Raw genomic sequence first — 16,063 nt, 5'->3', positions numbered from 1 at the left:
TGCGTCATCTAAGTTTTTTATTTCCAGTTTCCTTAAAGTAATAATTTAGTGGATACTTGTGAAGAAATATAAGTGTAGAATGCTTCTTGATATTCATAAACTCTGATTCCTCCCCTTAAAAATTTATATTACTAAATCATTGAGGCAAGATAAAAATGAAATGATGATTTATAACACATTCTGAGTATCAATAATAAAGATAATATTTAATCTTTAAGAGTTTTTGTTGTGCTTTGTTGTTTACTTAAAAATTTGTTTAAAAGGAGAAAATAATTGTGACAGTGATACTAGCTTAGAAGTAGTTATTCATTGTACAGATATTTGTAGAGCACCTGCTCTGTAGCACTGGGTCTATAGTGTCCTGTGCAGAGGTTGTTGGAATGTGAGCTACATGTTAAAACACAAAAGTTTTGGTTACTTTAGTTGAAATAGGTGCTGGAATATTAGAAATATGTGTTAAGATGGCAAAAATATTTTAAAACTGAGATGAAGGATATTATGCTAGAATTTTCTCTAAAACGATATAATTGACCCTCTTGACTTTTTGTTTGAAAAGGCCCAAACTTTTCCGTTCTCAGTGATAACAGTAAGACTTGATTCATGTGCCAAAAACTATTCTTTGGTCAGTGCTTTTAAATTAACATCATAAGCAATAATTATAACTATTTGCCATAGTAGTTAAAATTCGGGAAACACTGGGTGGGTCTAACATTTAAGAAAATCTGTTTTTTTGCCGGACGTGATGGCTCATGCCTGTACTCCCAGCACTTTGGGAGGCCAAGGCGGGCAGATCACCTGAGGTCGGGAGTTCGAGACCAGCCTGACCAACATGGAGAAACCCCGTCTCTACTAAAAATACAGAATTAGCCAGGCGTGGTGGGCATGCCTGTAATCCCAGCTACTCGGGAGGCAGGAGAATTGCTTGAACCTGGGAGACAGAGGTTGTAGTGAGCCGAGATCGTGCCATTGCACTCTAGCCTGGGCAACGAGCGAGACTCCGTCTCAAACAAACAAACAAAAAAAGAAAATGGTTTTTTGTTAGATATTAGACATGGAGCTAACTAACTGCTTTAGTAAATCTAACACAATGTCTAAACAGAACAGAAAGCAAATCCTAGTTAATTTTGAGGGGATTATCTCTTTCTGTTTTACATAGGTATCTTTAGGTGGTGTTGATCTTACAGTCCGGGTGCTCACGACAGGATATTGGCCCACTCAGTCAGCCACACCAAAGTGCAACATCCCACCAGCACCAAGACACGCTTTTGAGATATTCAGAAGGTAAATCAAAATCAGACTTTGTATTACTATGTACAAATAAGTGTTCAAAATTAAAATGAATTCGAACATTAATATCCATAATTGAGGATGAATGTATTCCATTTATTACCTCATGTTCAAAAGGAACATTTATCCTGGCATGCAGCAATTTCCCCCTCTATAGGATCTTGATGAATAAAGTAAAGCAGGCATAATTTATCTCTAGAAAGATTGTTTATATGCTGGCATTTGAAATGCCTTTTATTTAGAGCAGTAGTGAAAATGGAAAAAGAGAAAGTAAATGATGATGGAAAACCAGACCCAGAGAATTCCTTGGACTTTCTGAACACTTCAGCCAACTCGCATTGTTGGAAATACGTGGATACCTTATTCCCACTAGTACTCAGAGGCTCTCAGATAGCAGTTTTGATGAGGAAGAGGAGCAAGATGAAAAAAACAAGAGTGATATGCAAGAAAAAAACAGAAAAAGATCCAAGCAAATATCTTTTTTGGGCTGCTGAAAATAATTGATTTACCCAGTGTGGAGACTACTTTGTGAAAAGACCACTCGTGTGAACACTAGCGATGAAGATGAGTATATCACCCCCTTCATCGAGCAGCCTAAGGTGGACACTTAGACATTGTCTGTGAGCTGATTGCGCAAGGGGCAGATGTTTTTGCAGTGACTGTGGATAGCTAGATACTCCTGCAAGGTGCTTATAAGTGGAATAATACCAGAGTGGCTTTTTTATTTCTTCAGCATGGTGTAGATCAGTTACCAGTGACCAAACAAAAGGCCGCCTGACCCCCTTGCATCTTGCTGCTGGGATCAGAGACAACAGAGATACTCTAGAACATCTGCTCGTGAGCTGTTAACCTCGAACCAGATCTGAAAAAACAACTGGGAAGAAACTGCATTTGATATTGTCAGGAGGACAAGTGTCTGTCACGACCTCCTTGAAATCGTGGAAGGCACTGTACAAATTCTTCACCCTTAGTCTTAATGATTCTAGCAATTGTCTTAAGTTTCCAAGTACCAGTGCCTTCTTTGTATGGGATGCAAAATATTCCCATAATAAAAGGTTGACATCAAACATCTTACCAAAAAATTCATTGGTACTCATTAAGATGTTCTTCCAGATTAATTGCCTGACCTTGATGTCAAAATGTATTTGAAAGTTGTTTGACTGTATCTTCTTGAATGATTTATGTGGAGTTTGTGACTTTCATCAGAAATAATTTCGACTTGCCTATACTTAAAAACTTGACATAGGTTGTACAGAAACTAAAGATATTTTTGGTGCTGATCCAGGAGATAATATATTTTTAAATAGCGCATATCCTGGATCTTTGAGTATTCAGCATATTGACATGTATCTTTGTAAGGCAAGGTAACTAAGAATTTAACTTAAAAAGCCTCAAACATTCTGGTGCTATCCCAGCTGTCTTCTCTACATTACCATAGCCAGTTGCTTTCATTTTGAACCAGAAGCACTAGCATATTACTGACTTGTAGCTTCATAAATTAAGAAAATAAAAACTAGATTTGTCTTTTAGAACATAGGCGATTTTCCAGGAAAGCAGCTAGGTGTTTAATCCATGAATCTGGTATACTGTCTCCACCACCACAATTCACATAATCCTGTGGACCGTCCTGCTTCACCCTGGTCAACTGCATCATCCTTATTGTAATAGTGAATCAGTATAACCCTTTAGACATGCACACAGATACATCCTGTTGCAAGAGTTCATGAAATATCTGCTGTCCAACTAGTTTTACTTGCCTAATCCTACTGGTTTAGGCACTGCTTATAGTCTCTTGAGTTCACAGAAATGTCGGGTTTTTTCCCTCCCCAAAGTCCTCATTTTTTACAAACTGTAGAAGGGCAAAACGACAAGGGGAAAGGAATTCTAAGAGTGAAGGGATGGTGGTTATAGTGGGGCAAGAACCACAGAGTGGCTCAGGCTTTGAAAAAATACATTGTGGATAGTGACAAAAAAACATAAATATAAAAATTCAAGAAAAAGTACCAGTTCTGAACAACAAAAACAAAGGGAGAGTTTATCCTTTATAATTTTAATATGTAAGAAAAAGTTACATAAACTTTTCTCAGAGGAATATTTTATAAATGCCCTTTGTTCAGCATTAGTGCATTGAGTATTTTTTGTACGGTGGTATAGGAGTATATTTTGTACTGTCGATGTCTACTACTGGCTTAGGACAAATTGATTATTGGGTTACTGTGGAGAAAGGTGGTCTTAAGAACAGCAGGGGCTGAGCAGCAGTAGGTTGGGCCAGAGTGTACAGTAGAAATTATTTAGTGTGCTGCCTTCGTCATTTAATATCTAGCTGAGTTACTTAGGGCTCTCTGAAGGTCTCTGCTGTAGAAAGTTGCACCTGAACTTGATTCCTAAGGTTTCCTTAAACTTCTAAAGTCCATATATATATATACACACACACACGCACACACACATACATGTTTAAGGGATGTTATCCTGTGGTTTGTAATTTCAAATGTGTGAGTTTGTTTGATTTGCTAAAACCTGGTTTGATTTGCCGAAGGTTCTACTTAGCCAAACACAGTGGTCGACAGCTCACACTCCAGCATCATATGGGTTCTGCAGATCTGAATGCCACATTTTATGGACCAGTTAAAAAGGTAAATATTGATAGTTTGAACATATTATGTAACTTAAAGTTAGTCTATTAGAGCTGATTTGTGATTTATGTTGACGTGGGTAAATTATTTATTTCTCCTGTTTCTCTGCCTGTCTCACAAGTTAGAAAGGTTAAAAATCCTAACTTTATTACTTATGTTCTCTCAGTTGCTAACTGCAACTTTGAAAATATGAAGACTACACCAGTATAGTTGTCACTAAGGACTAAACATTAGGAAAATTACATATTTTATTTATAAAATTAGGTTTGAGAAAATATTGCGTAAAATAGTAAAATGTAAGTTGATTTCAGGACATACAAAGCTGTAAGCCCCTTTTCAAAATTCTGTTACCTATAATCTTTATTTCTGATAAATCAAGATTGGGAAAATTAACATTCGAGGTTTGTTAAATATACAAATGTTATTAAAGTCATTTAAAAAATTAGTATTGGACCAGTGATTTGCCTTCACTTTTAAAAAGCAATCACATTTTTATATCTAGATTGAGAGGTTTAGAGGAATAATTTATTTTCATTACTTGATATGAATCAGGATTATTTGCCTTCAAAAAATACTAAGTCTTCTAGAAAAACTGTAGAAATATACCTAAATTGTCATCTAGGCAACAAATAAGTTTTAGATTTTAATGAGAATTTTACTAGTTTGGTATGATGAATCACTGTTAACATCAGTTTTTAAGTATTGCTGAAAATGCCTATAAAAACATTCTAATTTTGATACTTAATTGAAATGGGAAATAGTACTTTATAGTTCATTTAGTTAAATAATATTCGACACATATATTTAAGTGTAGGTGGGAAGGACAAGGAAACCAAAGAACTTAGCATTTAATTATTGCCCGCTTTTGTTTTAAAAGAGAGGGTTTTTTTTCCTAAATACTCATGTTCTTTTAAAGTTTATTAAGCATATTCAGTAGATTTTTAAAACATATGCATATGTTAATTTTTGAAGAATTAGAAAGTTCCACTTTGTATCCCTTAAATCATAAAGCAGGAATAGGCTTTGAGAATGGCGCTTCCCCCTTGTTCCCCTGGCCCCCATGCTATGCTATGATATTTTTTTATCTCTTACTGTGATCACGTCACACAGAAAGAAACCTAATCCTGTTAGTTTTGGTGGTAGTATAACAGTAGTGATGTTTTGTAAGTCCATTATTATTATCATCCCATAGTGTACTGTTAAAATAATTTTAGCATTAAATATAGGGAATTGATTAGTTACTTGCTTAGATAACATTAAAATGTTCACAGTGGGGGGACAGGAGACAGTCCTAAATGTGTGTGTGTGTGTGTGTGTGTGTGGTGTGGTGTGGTGTGTGTGTGTACACACACACATTTTAAAAAGTAGATTTCCGGGCCGGGCGCGGTGGCTCATGCCTGTAATCCCAGCACTTTGGAAGGCCGAGACGGGCAGATCACGAGATCAGGAGATCAAGACTCTCCTGGCTAACACGCTAACATGGTGAAACCCCATCTCTACTAAAAATACAAAAAATTAGCCGGGTGTGAGAGGCAGGAGAATGGCATGAACCCAGGAGGTGGAGCTTGCAGTGAGCTAAGATCGCGCCACTGCACTCCAGCCTGGGTGACAGAGCAAGACTCTGTCTTAAAAAAAAAAAGATTTTCTGTATAGAAATAAGTTACATAGTTTTTGTTGACGGGGAGGATGGAGATTATGGGACCTGTTTCTGAAACATGCTGTTAAAGTTACCAGGAAATTGGTCAGCTGTGGTGGCTCATGCCTGTAATCCCAGCACTTTGTGAGTCCGAGGTGGGCAAATCACTGGAGCCCATTAGTTTGAGACCAGCGTGGGCAGCATGGCAAAACTTGGTCTCTACAGAAAACACAAAAATTTAGCTGGACATGGTAGTGCACACCCATGGTCCTAGTTACTCGGGAGGCTGAGGCAGGAAGATTGCTTGAGCCCAGGAGGTTGAAGCCGCAGTGAACCTTGTTTGCGCCACTGAACTGCAGCCTGGATGACAAAGTGAGACCCTGTAACATACATACATACATATGTACACACATAGGTACATAAATGTTACCAGGAAATGATTGTATCTTTGTTTATATTTTTTAAAAAATGAAACAGGAAGATGGATCTGAAGTTGGTGTTGGAGGTGCACAAGTAACTGGCTCTAATACACGGAAGCACATATTGCAAGTTTCCACTTTCCAGATGACCATATTAATGCTCTTTAATAATAGAGAAAAATACACATTTGAGGTATGGATTGTGGTTATATACATTTTAACTGTGTTGTTTCTAACTCACTTGTTACTTGTTTCTTATTTGAGTAACCCTTAGAGAGTCTCTTTGGATACCTTTAGAGAAAACTGTGTAAAATGGATCATGGAACTGTCTGAACATCATACATTTATTGAGTTGTGTTTTATTATTTTTAAATTTATAGAAGTATTTTTATATAAAACATATATAAGTAGACAATTTGATGAGTTTTAAATGAGTGCACCTGTGTAACTACCATCACAAGACTGTTGCCCAAAAATATAGAGCATTGCCTCCAGAATTGCTTTGTACACCTTGCCAGTTCATTCCCTCCTACCACCTCGAGCCCCAGACAGCCAGTGACCTGCTTTATATCACTATAAATTAGTTTTGGTTTTTTAAGACTTTGATGTAAATGGAATCATGCATGTTGTCTGTTGTCTGTATGCTTTAATTCTTTTGTCAGTTCACCTGTTGATGGGCATTTGGGTTGATACTGGATTTAGGCTGTTACAAGTAGAGCTAAGTGTTTAACATTTTAAGAAACTGCCAAACTGTATTCCAATGCAGCTATACCAGTTCTCATATTTGCCAGCAGTGCAAGATGGTCCAGTCGCTCCACATCCTCCGCAGTCTTTAGATTTTGAACCACTTTAGTTGGTGTGTAATTGTGTCTCATTTTGGATTTAATTTTCTTTTTTTTTTTTTTATGATGATGAGCATCTTTTATGTGTTAATATGCCACTGATATATCTTGATTGGTGAAGTGTTTATCTTTTTTGGGTTGTTGTCTTACTACATTATAAAAGTCCTTTATAAATTCTGGATACAAGTCCTTCATCAGATATATGTGCTGTGAGTATTTTTTTCAGTCTGTTGCTTGCCTTTTCATTTTCTTAATAGTGTCTTTTGAAGAGCAGAGTTTTAAAATACTGAAAAAGTCCAGTTCATCACTTTACTTTTTGTAGTTCGTGCTTTAAGTCCTAAGAAATTGTTGCCTACCCTGAAATTTTAGCGATTTACTTTTATTTTTTCAGTAGTTTATAATTTTAGCTTTTACATTTATGTCTACAATGAATTGTAAGTTAATTTTTTAATGTAGTATAAGGTAAGGATTAAGATACATTTCCCCTCACGCAGTCAGTTGTTGGTTTCAGCATCATTTGTTGAAGGCACTGTTTTTTCCCACTGAATTACCTTGTCGTCATTATTTAACAATCAATTGATCATATATGGGTGGGTCTATTTTTATGCTGTCTGATCTGTTTCATTGATTTCTATGTCTGTCTTTATGCCAGTTTTTTGCTGTCTTGATAGTGCAATCATTTTTCTCTTCACACCCATGTTGTTTCATTAGAATAACTAATGTTATAGTATGCTTTTTATTTTTTTCTTTTCCTTTTCTCGCAATTAAAATATTTGATTACATTAAATCCAATTAGTCATTTCCTGTACATTTAAAGGGTGTTTTGGGGTTAAAATGAAGGTCATGTGATTCATATTAAGTTGAAATTTAAGGTAATGAATGAACATTTTGAAAGACTCTTAAAATTAATTCCGTATTTGTACTTAATTGAAAACTTTTGAAAATTTTCATATACAGGTGAACACAGGAAAAAAAATAGTATGTTTTAAATTAAGAGCAAGAGTAAGTTCTAGGCCTATTTAATATTCACGTCCATACTCCCATTTATGTGTCCCATTTATGTGAGAGTATGGAAATTAGTGTAATTAAGAGAGCATCATTTTTATGTGATATATTTAAAGGGAATGCTTGAAATCTAGGTATTTTAGTAGCTTAATTGCTAAATTGAGAGGTTTTTCTCATGTATTTCCATGTGAGTCTTACCTAGGGAATAACCTTGATTTTTTTTTTTTTTTACTTTTATTTTTATTTTATTATAACCTTGATTTTCAAGCACAAGTTATATTTGATTGAGTCCCAAGGATATTGATTAAGCAAGCATTGAGTACCTTATTCAAACCTAGGCTTTTCAAACAGAGGTGGAATTAAATTATCTCTTTTAACAGCTGTGTTTGTGTAGTCATTTTTTAATCTGCAGCTCTTAATGGATAATATATTTTAAACCAAATTAGCTACTTGGTAAATGCAAGAGTTGGTTTTCAGAGTCCTGGCTTATAAAGAACTGGTAAAAATAATGAGATAATCAAAAATACACATTCATTTTTTAAAGCCGTTATCGGAATTGTTGGAAATTTTAGTGGTTCAAGCTTTTCTCTCTCCCATCTGACGTGGGATCATTGATGCTAATGAGCAGTTATTAGATGGAAAGTTAAAATTAAGTAGAAAATCTCTCTAAGTTTTCCAACTTTAGCTAAATCACAAAGCAGAAACTGATTGTCGTGTATATAGAATGCCATGCATATGGCTCCAAAGCCTTCTGGCTGCTGACACCTCAAATCTGGGGCATTGTGAGAAGGCACAAGAAATGCATCTTTGCTCACATCATGTGTTTCTCTACGGTCCATTGGTTATGTTTTATTAGCCACTTTTTTACAGAAATCACCTCCACAAATTAGTGGAGATAGTTAAAAGTATTTAATTATAATAATTTAAAGGAAGGTGAACTTTTATTTTTGAATATTCCCTATGAGTTCAGTAAGATGGTGTATTATTTAATGCCACATGACAAATCTCAAAAGTTAGTGATTTAAAACAACCACTAACCATGTATTATCTCTCATGGTTTCTGTGAGTTAGGGATTCAGAAGATACTCAGTTGGGTAGTTCTGACTTGGGGTTCATGAGGTTGCATTTAGATGTTGTCTGGGGTTTTGGTCATCTAACGGTTTGACTGGAGCTGGAGAATACACTTCCAAGGTGGTTCACATGGCTGGCAACTTTGTTCAGGATGTTGTTAAGTGGCCTTAGTTTCTCTCCACATGGGCCTTCTCATGTAGCTCTTTGTCCTCAAATCTTGGTGGCTGGTTTTCCCAAGAGCGAGCAATCCAGAAGGACCCAGGTGGAACCTGCAGTGCCTTTTTTATCTTTCCCTTGAAGACACGTAGTGTCACTTCTCATTTTCTTGGTTGTCCAAGTTAGCCCTGATAGAGTGAGAGGACCACACAAGATTAACATATACCAGGATTATTATATGCTGTCATAGAAGCCGGCTACAACAGTTGGCATTAATTTGTAGTATCATATTTAATCTGTAGTAGTCAGGCTGCTGTTGAGGTTTTTTTCTTTTCATGTTTTTTGAATGGATAAAGGTAAGTTTATTGTGATTTAGAACAGCTAAAAATAGGAAATACAGTGGTAGTCTGTACTTTGGACTTTAGTAATTAGCAGTGAGTTTTTGAAAGAGGTATGGATAAGAACTATTAATACATATTTTTCCTAATGTTCTTTATTTTTTATTTTATGAGAATGAGTCTGAAATTTAACTATGGACAATAGCACTATTAATGTCAGAATTTAGATAGAAAACTTAACAGTAATATTTGATATTCAATAATTTATAGCAATCATTAGTGACATAACTTCACAATATGAAAAGGAAAATGAAAGTACAAGGGAAAGTAGACAACTCTAGAATCATGGAAATCCCTTACAAATTTATTGACTAACCAGACAGTTGAAAAGGGGGATATAGAAAATTTGAATAACACAGTTAGCAAGTTAAAATTGAAGGCTGTTTAGCAAACTTTGAACTCAGAAAGCAAAGTAGACGTACTGCTCACAGGAAGTATCTGAGGCTAGCATAACTTTTTTGCTAAAACTGAGCAAGGAGAATACAAAAGAGAAAGCTGAAGGTTGTTCATCATTCTGCCTTGCTCCTTAGATCCTAAGTAATATACTGAAAGTATAAATCTCAATATTAGCAAGTCATTTTCAGTAGTGTATTGAAAGAATAATGCACTGTGTTCAAAAAGGATTTATCCGTAGAATACAAAGAAGGGTCAGCATAGGAAAACTTTTTGAAAAGATCTTTATTAAGATATTATAATAATTGTAAAAATAAGCAGTTGCCTAATTGCCAGTCACCATTTTAAGGAGAAAACCATTTGATCTCTACAGATGAACAAAAAGTATTTGATAAAAGTCAGTCCTCATTCCTTATAAAAGTGGGGGACTCATTGCCACCTTAGAATGGAATGCCCTTAATGTCATAAGGTTGTATCTGATGACAAACTTAAGCATTATAATAGTAAGACAATACTAGACACCTTTCTATTAGACTTAGGAACAAGATGAAGATGCCTATCTTTACTACTACTGTTACACCTTGCTCTGCAGGTCCTAATATGCTAAGAAAAAAAAAAAGGAATGAAATTTATAAGTATCGGGAAGAAATTGAAAAAATTGTCAAAATCTATAGACAGTATGATTGTCAATTTGGCAATACATGATAATCAGTGAGAAAACATTTCTTTAGAAGAATTTTGTTGGAAAAAAAAATACCCTTTCTGTAAACCAGCATTAATCAATAAATGACATGAAGAAAAGAATGTTTTATTAAGAATCATAACCTTCCAGGAATCATTTTAACAAGAAATGTTTGGACAGGCCACTTACACCAAGAAGACAGTAAAAGCTAAAGAATATGAAAGGGTAAATGTACCCAAATGGGAGAATTACATGTTATAAGTGTGCTGTTTTTAAAAGTCACCTATAAATTCAAGGAAATCTGAATTGAAATTTCCAAAATATATATTGTTTTAAATAAAACTCGACAAACTGATTCCATAATTCATCTGGACAAGAAAATGCACAAGGTTAGGCAAAACTACTTTTGAAAAGGAATGGGGTCTTGGGTAGGAAAGCTCAGTAAAAGGGGAAGGAATTTGTCCTAATAACAAAACATTCCGTATCACATTTCTAAAAATTTTTAGTTTTTATGGGTACATAGTACATGTATATATTTAGGGATACGTGAGATATTTTGATACAAGCATATAGTGAGTAATAATCACATCAGGGTAAATGTGGTATCCATCATCTTAGCATTAATTATTTCTTTGTGTTATGAAAATTCCAGTTGTATTCTCTGTTATTCAAAAACGTACAAGTTAGCATTATTTTAAAATCATAGATAGCTCATTTGAACAAAAGAGAGTCCAGAAGCAAACTGTTATATTTGTAGGTGTCTGGAATGTGATAAATGTCTTTTTTTTTTTAATTGTACTTTAAGTTCTGAGATGCATGTGCAGAACGTGCAGGTTTGTTACATAGGTATACATGTGCCATGGTGCTCTGCTGCACCCATCACCCATCATCTAGGTTTTAAGCCCCGCATGCATTAGGTATTTGTCCTAATGCTATCCCTCCCCTTAACCCCTTACCCCCAACAGGCCCTGTTGTGTGATGTTCCCCTCCCTGTGTCCATGTGTTCTCATTGATCAACTCCCACTTATGAGTGAGAACTTGCGGTGTTTGGCTTTCTGTTCTCGTGATAGTTTGCTGAGAATGATGGTTTCCTGCTTCATCCACGTCCCTGCAAAGGACAGGAACTCATTCTGTGGCTGCATAATATTCCATGGTGTATATGTACCACATTTTCTTTATGCAGTCTGTCATTGATGGGCATTTGGGTTGGTTACAAGTCTTTGCTACTGTAAATAGTGCTGCAATAAACATATATGTGCATGTGTCTTGTAGAATGATTTATAATCCTTTGGGTATATACCCAGCAATGGGATTGCTGGGTCAAATGGTATTTCTGGTTCTAGATCCTTCAGGAATCGCCTTACTGTCTTCCATGATGGTTGACCTAATTTACACTCCCCACAACAGTGTAAAAGCATTCCTATTTCTCCACATCCTCTCCAGCGTCTGTTGTTTCTGACTTTTTAATGGTCATCATTCTAACTGGCATGAGATGGTATCTCATTGTGGTTTTGATTTACATTTCTCTAATGACCAGTGATGATGAGCCTTTTTTCATGTGTTAGCCACACAAGTGTCTTCTTTTGAGAAGTGTCTGTTCATATCCTTTGTTCACTTTTTGATGGAGCTCTTTTTTTCTTACTGTAAATTTGTTTTAAGTTCCTTGTAGATTCTGGATATTAAACCTTTGTCAGATGGATAGATTACAAAAATTTTCTCCCATTCTTTAGGTTGCTTGTTCACTCTGATGATAGTTTCTTTGTTGTGCAGAAGCTCTTTTTTTTTTTTTTTTTTTTAATTTATTATTATTATACTTTAAGTTGTAGGGTACATGTGCAAAACGTGCAGGTTTGTTACATATGTATACTTGTGCCATGTTGGTGTGCTGCACCCATCAACTCGTCATTTACAATTGCATTTGTCAATTTTGGCTTTTGTTGCAGTTGCTTTTGGTGTTTTAGTCATGAACTCTTTGCCCCTGCCTATGTCCTGAATGGTATTGCATAGGTTTTCTTCTAGGGTTTTTATGGTTTTAGGTCTTACGAGTAGTTTTTTCTATCTCTGTGAAGAAAATCAGTGGTAGCTTGATGGGAATAGCATTGAATCTATAAATTACTTTGTGCACTATGGCCATTTTCACAATATTGATTGTTGTTATCCATGAGCATAGAATGTTTTTCCATTTGTTTGTGTCCTCTCTTATTTCCTTGAGCAGTGGTTTGTAGTTCTCCTTGAAGAGATCCTTCACATCCCTTGTAAGTTGTATTCCTAGGTATTTTATTCTCTTTGTAGTAATTGTGAACGGGAGTTCACTCATGATTTAGCTGTTTGTCTGTTATTGGTGTATAGGCATTCCTGTGACTTTTGCACATTGATGTTGTATCCTGAGACTTTACTGAAGTTGCTTATCAGCTTAAGGAGTTTTTGGGCTGAGACAGTGGGGTTTTCCAAATACACAATTAAATCATCTGCAAACAGAGACAATTTGACTTCCTCTCTTCCTGTTTGAATACCCTTTATTTCTTTCTGTTGCCTAATTGCCCTGGCCAGAACTTCCAATCCTATGTTGAATAGCAGTGGTGAGAGAGGGCATCCTTGTCTTGTGCCAGTTTTCAAAGGGAATGCTTCCAGCTTTTGTTCATTCAGTATGATATTGGCTATGGGTTTGTCATGGATAGCTCTTATTATTTTGAGATATGTTCCATCACTACCTAGTTTATTCAGTGTTTTTAGCAGCTAGGGATATTGAATTTTATCAAAGGCCTTTTCTGCATCTCTTGAGATAATCATGTGGTTTTTCTCATTGGTTCTGTTTATGTGATGGATTACGTTTATTGATTTGCATATGTTGAACCAGCGTGGCATCCCAGGGATGAAGCCAACTTGATTATGGTGGATAAGCTTTTTAATGTGCTACTGTGTTCGGTTTGCCAGTATTTTATTGAGGATTTTCACATTGATGTTCATCAGGGATATTAGCCTGAAATTTTCTTTTTTTGTTGTATCTCTGCCAGGTTTTGGTATCAGGATGATGCTGGCCTCATAAAATGAGTTAGGGTGAAGTCCCTCTTTTTCTGTTGTTTGGAATAGTTTGCGAAGGAGTGGTACTAGCTCCTCTTTGTACCGCTGGTAGAATTCGGCTGTGAATCCTTCTGGTCCTGGGCTTTTTTGGGTTGGTAGGCTATTACTGCCTCAGTTTCAGAACTTGTTATTGGTCTCTTCAGGGATTCGACTTCTTCCTGGCTTAGTCTTGGGAGAATGTATGTGTCCGTTAATTTATTGTTTTTTTCTAGATTGTCTAGTTTATTTGCATGAAAGTGTTTATAGTATTCTCTGATGGTAGTTTGTATTTCTGTAGGATCAGTGGTGATATCCCCTTTATCATTTTTTGTTATGTCTATTTGATTCTTCTGTCTTCTTTATTAGTCTGGCTAGGAGTCTTACCTATTTTGTTAATCTTTGCAAAAAACCAGCACCTGGATTCATTGATTTTTTTTTTTTTGAAGGATTTTTTCGTGTCTCTTATCTCCTTCAGTTCTGCTCTGATGTTGTTTCTTGTCTGCTGCTAGCTTTTGAATTTGTTTGCTCTTGCTTGTCTAGTTCTTTTAATTGTGATGTTAGGGTGTCGATTTTAGATCTTTCCTGCTTTCTCCTGTGGGCAATTAGTGCTATAAATTTCCCTCACACACTGCTTTAGCCGTGTCCGAGAGATTCTGGAACATTGTGTCTTTGTTCTCATTGGTTTCAAATAATGTATTTATTTCTGCCTTCATTGTGTCATTTACTCAGTAGTCATTCAGGAGTAGGTTGTTCAGTTTCCATGTAGTTGTGCGGTTTTGAGTGAGTTTCTTAATCCTGAGTTCTAATTTGATTCCACTGTGGTCTGAAAGACTGTTTGTTATGATTTCCATTCTTTTGCATTTGCTGAGGAGTGTTTTACTTCCCATTAGGTGGTCAATATTAGAATAAGTGTGATGTGCTCAGAAGAATATATATTCTGTTGACTTGGGGTGGAGAGTTCTATAGATGTCTGTTGGTCCAGAACTTAGTTCAAGTCCCTGAATATCCTTGTTTGTTTTCTGTCTCGTTGATCTGTCTAATATTGACAGTGAGGTATTAAAGTCTCCCCCTATTATTGTGTGGGAGTCTGAGTCTCTTTGTAGGTCTCTAAGAACTTGCTTTGTGAATCTGGGTGCTCCTATATTGGGTGCATATATATTTAGGGTAGTTAGTTCTTCTTGTTGCATTGATCCCTTTACCATTATGTAATGCCCTTCTTTGTCTTTTTTGATCTTTGTTGGTTTAAAGTCTGTTTTATCAGAGACTAGGATTGCAACCCCTGCATTTTATTTTATTTTATTTTATTTTATTTTTATTTATTTATTTTTTTTTTGCTATTTCCTTGGTAAATATTCCTCCGTTCCTTTATTTTGAGCCTGTGTGTGTCTTTGCACATGAGATGGGTCTCCTGAATACAGCACACTGATGGGCCTTGACTATCCAGTTTGCCAGTCTGTCTTTTAATTGGAGCATTTAGCCCCTTTACATTTAAGGTTAACATTGTTATGTGTGAATTTGATCCTGTCATTATGATGCTAGCTGGTTATTTTGCCCATTAGTTGTTGAAGTTTCTTCATAGTGTCAATGGTCTTTACATTTTGGTATGATTTTGCAGTGTCTGATACCGATTTTTTCTTTCCGTATTTAGTCCTTCCTTCAGGAGCCCTTATAAGGCAGGCCTGGTGGTGACAGAATCCCTCAGCATTTGTCTGTCTGTAAAGGATTTTATTTCTCCTTTGCTTATGAAGCTTAGTTTGGCTGAATGTGATATTCTGGGTTGAACATTCTTGTCTTTAAGATTGTTGAATATTGGCCCCCCACTCTCTTCTGGCTTATAGGGTTTCTGCAGAGAGATCTGCTGTTAGTCTGATGGGCTTCCCTTTGTGGGTAACGCAACCTTTCTGGCTGCCCTTAATATTTTTTCCTTCATTTCAACCTTGGTGAATGTGATGGTTATGTGTCTTGGGGTTGCTGTTCTGGAGGAATATCTTTGTGGTGTTCTCTGTATTTCATGAATTTGAATGTTGGCCTGTCTTGCTAGGTTGGGGAAGTTCTCCTGGTTAATATCCTGAAGTGTGTTTTCCAACTTGTTCCATCTTCCTGTCACTTTCAGGTACACCAATCAAACGTAGGCTTGGTCTTTTCACATAGTCCCATATTTCTTGGAGACTTTGTTCCTTTTCATTGTTTTTTCTCTAATCTTATCTTAATGCTTTATTTCATTAAGTTGATCTTCAGTCTTTGATATCCTTTCTTCTGCTTGATCAGTTCAGCTATTGATAATGGTGTATGCTTCACGAAGTTCTCATGCTGTATTTTTCAGCTCCATCAGGTCATTTATGGTCTTCTCTAAACTGGTTATTCTAGTTAGCAGTTCCTGTAACCTTTTATTCAGGTTCTTAGCTTCTTTGCATTGGGTTAGAACATGCTCCTTTAGTTCAGAGGAGTTTATTGTTACCCACCTTCTGAAACCTATTTCTG

General features: G+C 36.0%; 1 protein-coding gene across 3 annotated transcripts in view; it reads left to right on the top strand.

The window, feature by feature from the left end:
• The window catches only part of CUL3 (cullin 3), a 112,741-nt gene that overhangs the window by 84,454 nt on the left and 12,224 nt on the right, over positions 1-16,063 (top strand). For all 3 annotated transcript variants that reach the window (XM_007966461.3, XM_007966460.3, XM_038000617.2), the window contains 3 exons: positions 1,157-1,281; positions 3,824-3,920; positions 6,034-6,168. In XM_007966461.3, the coding sequence (XP_007964652.1) occupies positions 1,157-1,281; positions 3,824-3,920; positions 6,034-6,168 (357 nt within the window). The remainder of the gene's footprint in view (positions 1-1,156; positions 1,282-3,823; positions 3,921-6,033; positions 6,169-16,063) is intronic.

This window comes from Chlorocebus sabaeus, chromosome 10 (genome assembly GCF_047675955.1).
Source record: "Chlorocebus sabaeus isolate Y175 chromosome 10, mChlSab1.0.hap1, whole genome shotgun sequence".
Lineage (NCBI taxonomy): Eukaryota > Metazoa > Chordata > Mammalia > Primates > Cercopithecidae > Chlorocebus > Chlorocebus sabaeus.
The sequence above is the reverse complement of the archived record's forward strand: the minus strand, read 5'-3'. Positions and strand labels throughout refer to the sequence as shown.